We start from the raw sequence: 9408 nt of genomic DNA on the forward strand, positions 1-9408 counted from the left end.
ATCTGTAGAAAAAGGTATAGGTGCAACTCTACAACGACTGAACTGTGTTTGCTGTGTTATAGAAACTATTGTACGGTCAACATTTTAATAAATTACTTCATAGAAGCACATCAACATATACTGGAAATTTGGTAGTTTAGGTTTTGGTTACTAGGGCTCAGCAATAACATAATTAAACGTCTTCCAGTGTATAGTTGCTGAACCCTAAACATAATTACGAAATACAGAATGGTATTGTTATATAAAGTTAGATATTTTAAATAAAAACCTCGTTGAATATTTATCATTATTATTATTATTATTATTATTATTATTATTATTATTATTATTATTATTATTATTATTATTATTAGAAAGAATATATCAGTCTCAGCTTATAAACCTATATGTAGACCTACTTTGACCCCAAAGAAAGGATGAACGACTTCTTCATACGACGGAAACCAACTGGACTTTGGGTTTGCAGATCAAAGTCTGTGGTTTTGGTATTATGTACTCAGCAAAGAAATATAATACCATACCATAAATGCAAAGATACATGTAAAACTGGTACATAGTAAACCTATTCATGATACATTTGTTCAAAAAGAGAAAGCTGAAACCAATAGTAGCTAATGAAAGAAAAGCTGATAGGTAGAGGGGTGAAGATGTCTGATTTCTTTGGAGTAAGTAAGGTAAAGGAATAGATAGCTTTTATTTATTCAAAATGTCTGTGAGATTAGATGGAAAAATCGAAGAAGTATGCTTGCACCTGAGTTAGAGGTTATGATAATAAGAACAATGAGAAGATTGCAAACATCCCGTGAATGTCTGAATATTTGCATGACTGAGCTGGCAAGTGAGGAAGGGTGGCTTGTAATGTACACGACACAGAGTGAGGTGTTGCATTAGTAAGCTTGATGGATTTATGGTACTACTGAGTCTCTAATGGAATTCTTTTTCTGAAAGGAACTGAGTTCTCAGGGATGTTTGGTTTTACAACATAACGTCTTATAAGCTTCATTTATGAATAGACCTCATTTTGTCAATCTTTACAGTTATTATACAGTAGAAGGAAGAGTTAAATTGTGGATATAATGGTAGAAATATGAATATAAGACATAAACGGAATTGTACTATGTTTAATTGAAAAGGACGAGCTCAGATAGTGGATATAAAAGCCACGAAGAAAGGGGAGTTAAAAAAATAAAAGCAGAACAAAAGGAAGTGAAAAAGAGAATGAGATAGTGAAGCCGAAGGATCTGATTTAAAGTATGCTAAGGTCAAGGCCAGGGTCACTGTTGCATCGAGGTATAGGTACAAAACAAAATATAAGATTCACAAAAGAAAATAAACGGGCACTGTTGCAACTACGAAGGATAAGATTGTGTAAAAGCAAAACAAAAATTCTTTAAAAGTAGTCAACAAGAAATTTCTAGTGAAAGGACAAGGAGGCGTAGTGAATGAAAATTTAATGGTGAAACTAAACGACTGTTAGTGAGATAAAGTTATAATGGAATTTAATAAACATGACGGATCCTTAAATATAATAATATGGATATAAGCTATAGACTGGAATACTTTAACAGTTTAAAGGGCCAGTCTTAATTTAGGAATTTCTATTAAAGTGGCTGCTGAGGTTATAAGAAGGACAATTATTGGAAGATTGAAGAATTTATAGATAGCAGAATATTTTATCATTACTAAGCTATCGATGTTTTATATTTTTAGTGCAACTGCATAGCTGACCAAGGTGTTCAAAAAATAACAGGAAAAAACGAAAGGGGGTGATAAGAAAAATATCTTCTGTAAGAAAAAGAGGTTAACAGTGACAATTATAAGAAGTATAATTACAACGTATTTCGCATGCTGAAAGGGGTATGGTAGTAATATAAGAATGCAATGCAGACTCAAATGTTTGTCATAAAGCAGTTGTGAAAGAAGTTTGAGAGTTAAGAAAAGTGTTGCATGTGACATGCATGTGCTATGGAAAGCCTGGGATATGAGATGGGAACGTTAACTTAGTCAAAGTGGCATAAAATAATTTTTTAATCGCTTCACCCAAGGAAACCTTCCATAATTGGAAAAAAGAAGAAGCAAAAACTCAGACAGACAATAGCTTGGGACATTCCTAATTACCCATTAGATTTGTGAACTGAATTGGTTTTACTTTGATATTCTCTTTGATGGTCAACAGTCACTTTGTGAATTATTAATTTAAAAAAGATTTTCATGAAAGCAGCGCTTCATGTTTACATCAAACGTTTTATGGGTCATGGCAAGAATGCAAGAGCTTTTTCAGCAGATTGCTCTTTTTTTTATCTATATTATGTTGATGAATTAAAACTCTGCAGGTAGCATCAAAGGATCACTAAAATTCAAAGAGGCCTCTGTGTGTGTAAGCGTGTGTGTGCGTGAGAGAGAGAGAGAGAGAGAGAGAGAGAGAGAGAGAGAGAGATGGAGAATATAGTGGTTATTAAGTACTTCAGACACCAAAGGTTCAGACGCTTCTTTTAATTTCACATTTACAGGCATTTTCCATGAACTACGATTAAACATTCTATGAATGTTATCGGAAATGCAATAGTGCTTTTAATTTTCTCTTTTCATGAAGTGGTTGCCTCACATTAAGTATCTGCTCTAAGGAAAATGTGTTTACTCTCATCGACATTTTATTATTCTAGTTTTTGTAAATTAAATTTGAAAATGTACTATTAGATTTTAATATGTGGTCTACACGAACATTACCAAAGGTTAATTTACTATAAATGTCTTCTTTTATTTATTTATGTTTAGTGGTCTTCAGAGCCGGTGAAACACGGTTTTTCGGCAACACCTTTTTATTAAATCATCAGATAAACGTGAAAGTTGGGAAGTGTATATCTTATAACCCTACTTAATTTTTGCAAGTATTACTTAGTACCTGAGTTCGATAGTTTAGATATTATAGAGTAATCTAAAGTCACCGATGCCGGAACCGAGAAAATCACAGAGAGGATAAAAAAAAACATTCGTGATGTGAACATATGACGTCATGAGGTTCCTCCCATACACCAGGTAGGCATTAAGCCACTAACACAGTCTAGGCTTCAACAAATTCGATAATGTCCAGCAGGATATGAAATTGTCTCCGTGCTTGCAAGACTGTGTTGTGCTACGGCTTGCCACTTTGTATACAAGAGAGAAGACTCGTAGGAAGATTTACAGCGTGAATAAGTAATTGTTTCTAAATGGATAACAGTTACTTGGGAAAAAAAATGGATACCGCCCTGAATGCATGAAGGTCTAACCATTGAGCTATAGACTGGTTCATTATGTGGGTGAATTACATACACAGAAATATTTGTAAAGGAGAAGCAATGAGAATATCAAGAAAATGGAAGAATTCCAAGCTGACAACTTAGTCCCAACAGGTCTGCTTCCTTCCCCCTAAATCCCCCAAGTAGGCGAAGCTTGGTCTACCTCCTTATTGCGTCAGCAGATGAGTTTTCATAATGAGCAGGTACCTCTAAGATACGTCATCACCTACGTAGTTACCCTAGGTGTGAGGCGACGCGACCCAATTGAAATCGCGGAAGCCTAGGATGGGTACTAACATTAGTTAGTGAAGATATGTCATTGGCAAGTGAGCAAAGTCACAGTAAGGAGAGGTTGTCCCATTTGTAAACTTCTCTTCACTGTGGCTGGAGCCTCATGACGCCATACGCTAACGCCATTTTTGTGTTCAAAACCCTTACCTGCGATTTTGATGGCTCTGGCATAGGATGCTTACTTTTACTCTGATAAGTACCAGAACTATTGAACTTATAATCAAGGACAACGGTGGTCTCAGTATAATGTTGTATGAACCGTGGCGTATGAAACTCTCAGCCGGGCGTGGTGTCCTATGTTGTTGGGTTGCTAGAAGTTCGATCATGGATTACTTTAACCTCAAATAAAATAAGAACTACTGAGGCTAGAAGGCTGCAATTTGGTATGTTAGATGATTGGAGGGTGGATGATCAACGTACCAATTTGCACCCCTCTAGCCTCAGTGTTTTTCAAGATCTGAAGGTAGGCAGAAAAAGTGCGGACGGACAAAGTCATCTGAATAGTTTTCTCTGAAAATCAGGTACAAATTATGAACTCACCTTTGAGAAAAGAGTACGTTCAGATGCTCATAAAGTTAAAGTTATCGTAGGCTGTTTTCACTATTCTTTTCGTTATTGCATGACGCCGTTAGCATATTATGTGGGAAAATGGATTCAGATACCGCCATCATCGCTTTTCCCTTAGGAAGTCTATGACTCTTAAAAGAACTTGAGAATAACTCAGTTGCATAGCAATTTCTGTAGTCTTTTCACTTACGCTTAATTTCTGCAATCCAGTACGACAGTTTCCTCCAAACAAGTTATAGAAATAGTTATATTCTCTTTGTGCCTATCCTACTCTTCCCATGATATTCTGCATGACCGAAAACTGAGAATAACAGATAAGAAAACGAACTTCTACCATGACGTCTGGATATTGTTTAGGTAAGCTTTTGCTATTATTATTATTAATAATATTATCATTATTTATTCAGAAGACTAATACTATTCATATGGAACAAGCCAATAGGGGCCACTGACTTGAAGTTCAAGCAGCCAAAGAATATGGTGTTCATCTAAAAGCAGTAACAGGAGGTAACGCGAAATACAGAAAGGTGAGGTCAGTTATTATTAACAGAACAGATATATTACCAAAATTAATGAGTACATCGATAAAAATTTGAGTAGACTATCAATATATAATGTGAATTCTACTCCTATGCATTTCAGGGACCGCGAGTCATCGTTTTTCTCAAATATCTTTCAAAGTAATTATTTGATCGAATTGGTACTTTAACACAGTGTACAAGACACCTCGTCCTAATTTTTGGTGATATAGTGCATTGTCAAATGGTGTTAGTTTAGGCTTTTACTCTTGAATTTTAAAGGCAAAGTCGTATGAGTCAGCCGGAGTCATTTATAAATTCGAACGTCTGCTATCCCCCATCCCTTTCCTCTCTCTCTCTCTCTCTCTCTCTCTCTCTCTCTCTCTCTCTCTCTCTCTCATTCTTTATCACTGTTTCTCTCATTTTCTCATTTCTCCCCAAAATAACTATGCTAAGGAGTTGTCTGTCGGCTGCAGCACTCGCACTATAAGTATTCACTGCGTCATTGATGAAGACGGATTTTTCATCCCTCTCATGACCGCCATGGTACTTTGTCCGCGTCGTTGCAGAAGTGCATTTGCAATGCGACTCCAAACCATATAAAAAAAGGGAGAAACCTAAAGGATAGATTAAGGCCCAATCTCAATAAGTAAGTGAGACGGTCCAGAGCCTTCGAGGATGAATACTGGTCAACGGATAACATCCACAAGCCTGTTGATCCTGTAATTATCAACATCGACAGTGATAACGAAGATGATTCGTTTCTTGATGGTAACGAAGACTGTGAACAAAGTTCCTGTGATATTCTCACTTGTTTTCATCTCTTTTCAACCTATGATAATACTTAATACACGCTAGAGAGAGAGAGAGGGAGAGAGAGAGAGAGAGAGAGAGAGAGAGAGAGAGAGAGCGATTTTATCATTCCTTTTACCACTTTAAATAGTAGTGTTAATTATGTACTGGGTTGTCGGTTGAACTGTGTGATTTACTTTTGGTTAGCTGATTGTCAAGGGTTAATAATAAAGTAAACATCTCCGTTTTCTTTAAGATGCACTTTTGAACTAAGGTAGACTGGAAAATTCCTTAATAGTTATTGAGTATATATAGCACTGCATAATGCCATATGTGTTGCGTTGATGGCTAAAATTATAGGTACAAATATAGTCTATAAATGAAACAAAATATCACTTGGGAAGATGTATAGATCAAACAACATATTCATTTTCATTTTCATATACTCATTTAAAATCATTCAATTTCACAAGCAACAAGTATATCCAGATTATATAAATGATGAAATCTATTGATAAATGTATATCACCAGCATTTTTGGTCTGTTGCCGTCAAGGAATAAAAAATTGAGCGACTCATTAATTATGGCAGTTTGCGATGCTGCAAAATAGATATACAAACCTGTGAAAGACATAAGAAAATTGATTTCTTAACTAATTATGAATGAGACCAAAACTGAATACCTTCCTTATTAAAAAAAAAAAAAAAAAAAAAAAAAAAAAAAAAAAAAAAAACTATGTTAACCGCCTGTAAATAGGGTAAAAGGTTACACTTACATTAATGATGAGTAATATAATTCAAGAGGCAGGAAACTCAACTCATTTACTAAACTTAGTACAGTACAAGAATTATATCCTTATTATTGGCATTATGATAGTAGTTTCCCACAAACTATACCCAATTTCTATTTTTTTTATTCCTACGTGGGGGATTTAAGGGAAGTAGGAGACCTTGGTGAACAGGGTGACGGTCATATGCTCTTTAGCCGCCTCCTATTCAAATCATTTTCAAAAATACAATAACAATGATTAAATGAACACAGATTCTACAAAAACCAACATATTTATTGCATTCAAATTTACTTAATATATATAATATAATAAGCAGGAAAGGGGAGGCTGGAGTAGAGGGAAGTACAGGAAAGTGGGTTGAGAGAGGGATGAGGAGGGAAGGGTGAGGGGGGGAGGGAGATAGGGAGGGACGGGATGGGAGTAAAGCACATTCGAAAGCATAGGTTGGCAATGCTTGGCAACACCTAAGTCAAGAGTAAACGCCGTAACTAACACCATTTGACGATGCGCTATATTACCAAATATTAGGGCGAGATGTCTTGTACACTGTTAACGTACCATTACGATCAAATAAACAGTTTGAAAGATATTTGAGAAAAACGATGACTCGCAGTCCTTGAAATGCATAGTAGGTTAGTAATTCAGTGCACAGAGGACAGGTGTCATGGGAAATGCCGGTCTCTAAATCTATACACCAATTTTTACTTCCTGCCCAATCTGATAACACATTAACCACAATCGACTGAAGGGTAGACAGAGAAAGGGAAAGAATTTCTGGATACAAAACGAGTTTCTTTATGAAACTTATGAGAGAACACGGGTGAAAAAGAGGCTTCTGTTCTAGTTATTAAAATAGACTTGATTTATTCATAAGTTATTACTTATTACTTTTGATTCTTAGTCTAGAAATAAAAAAAAAATCGAGATGATTCTTCGATGAAACAAAAAAAAAAAAAATTTCTGTGAAAGAAAACTATTACAATAATTTTGTCCGTCCGCACTTTTTCTTTCCGCCCTCAGATCTTAAAACCACTAAGGATAGAGGGCTGCAAATTTTTATTTTGATCATCCACCCTCCAATGATCAAGCATACCAAATTGCAGCCCTCTAACCTCAGTGGTTCTTATTCCATTCAAGATTAAATTTAGCAATAATTATGCTTCCGACAACCCAACAACACAGTCCGGCTGAGAGTTTCATGTGCCGCGGCTTATACAGTGTTATACCGAGATCACCGATGGCCTTGATTATACGCTGTACAGAAAACTCAATTGCGGTGAAGAAAATTGGGCACATATTGTATGTTTGTATTGCCTTTGAGTGTATCATTTAACTTTTGCTTCTAAGTTATTCTCTATCCCAAGTGTCATATTATTTTAGGCGTAAGTACAGGATTTGAAATTACTCAAACCGAAGTTAAGATGTTTCAGCCGTCGAAATTATAATAACCAGTTTAAATTACATTTTTTACCTTTTGGGGGAAGGAGACCGCCGCATAACATAATGGCATTATCTGCTTTGTAGAAAACATCTTATTGTCATGGGAGGGATTTATCAAGATTCAAGAACTATACGTTCGTCCGTGTCACGAATTTCAGACCCCGTCATTAGTTCGTGTGTCGCGAATTTCAGACCTCATCAATCGTTCGTCTGTGTCACGAATTTCAGACTCCGTCATTCGTTCGTCTGTCGAGAACTTGCGACCTCATCAATCGTTCGTCTGTGTCACGAATTTCAGACCCCGTCAATCGTTCATCTTTGTCACGAATTTCAGACTCCGTCATTCGTTCGTCTGTGTCACGAATTGCAGACCTCATCATTCGTTCGTCTATGTCACGAATTTCAGACCTCGTCAATCGTTTGTCTGAGTCACGAATTTCAGACCCCGTCAATCGTTCATCTTTGTCACGAATTTCAGACTCCGTCATTCGTTCGTCTGTGTCACGAATTTCAGACCCTGTCAATCGTTCATCTTTGTCACGAATTTCAGACTCCGTCATTCGTTCGTCAGTGTCACGAATTTCAGACCCTGTCAATCTTTCATCTTTGTCACGAATTTCAGACCTCATCATTCGTTCGTCTATGTCACGAATTTCAGACCTCATCATTCGTTCGTCTATGTCACGAATTTCAGACGTCATCATTCGTTCGTCTGTGTCACGAATTTCAGACGTCATCATTCGTTCGTCTGTGTCACGAATTTCAGACGTCATCATTCGTTCGTCTATGTCACGAATTTCAGACCCCGTCATTAGTTCGTCTGTGTCCCGAATTTCAGATCCCATCATTCGTTCGTCTGTGTCACGAATTTCAGACCCCATCATTCGATTCTCTGTGTCACGAATTTCAGACCTCATCATTCGTTCGTCTATGTCACGAATTTCAGACCCCATCATTCGTTTGTATGTGTCACGAATTTCAGACCCCGTCATTCGATTCTCAGTGTCACGAATTTCAGACCTCATCATTCGTTCGTCAATGTCACGAATTTCAGACCCCATCATTCGTTTGTATGTGTCACGAATTCCAGACACCGTCATTCGATTGTCTGTGTCACGAATTTCAGACCTTATCATTCGTTCGTCTATGTCACGAATTTCAGACCTTATCATTCGTTCGTTTGTGTCACGAATTTCAAACCCCGTCATTCGTTTGTTTGTGTCACGAATTTCAGACCCCGTCATTCGTTCGTTTGTGTCACGAATTTCAGACCCCGTCATTGCAAAGGAAACATTTCTGAAGTCTGTATGATGCGTTCCTTCAGGCCCTTGTTTCATCCGTTCATATTCTTTTATTTTATCTCCATTCCTCTCCCATCCTTCTACCTTGCTGTCTAATACATTTCCGGATCTCTTTATCTTGCTGCCCAACATCCCATTCCACTATCCGAAAGTGCCTTAGTGTTTGCGTGACAGCCTATATCGTGAAAGCCTAAATTTCATTAAAGCAAATTTCATGACGAATTTTCGGAAAGTACTTGAGTAGGGGTGCTATTACCACAACTAATTTTTCGATGTCCCATTTATACGGTGCAATGCGAAACTAAAAGCATCCCTTCCATTTTTTCATATAAATTTTAGGTCCAACTACCCAAGGTAAACATGCGGCCCTCATTATGGAATCCACTCATGCAAGAACATTGAGCGGCACTCCATTTAGGGAGTTCGATAA

At 36.9% G+C, this 9408-nt stretch overlaps 1 protein-coding gene across 1 annotated transcript; it reads right to left on the bottom strand.

The window, feature by feature from the left end:
• Window positions 1-7901: 7901 nt before the first annotated feature.
• LOC135219692 (17S U2 SnRNP complex component HTATSF1-like) lies at window positions 7902-9110 on the bottom strand. Its single transcript, XM_064256659.1, has one exon. It carries the CDS (start codon window positions 9108-9110, stop codon window positions 7902-7904), a length of 1209 nt encoding a protein of 402 aa, XP_064112729.1.
• Between the last annotated feature and the right edge of the window lie 298 nt (window positions 9111-9408).

The sequence above is a fragment of the Macrobrachium nipponense genome, chromosome 20 (assembly GCF_015104395.2).
Source record: "Macrobrachium nipponense isolate FS-2020 chromosome 20, ASM1510439v2, whole genome shotgun sequence".
Classification (NCBI taxonomy): Eukaryota; Metazoa; Arthropoda; class Malacostraca; order Decapoda; family Palaemonidae; genus Macrobrachium; species Macrobrachium nipponense.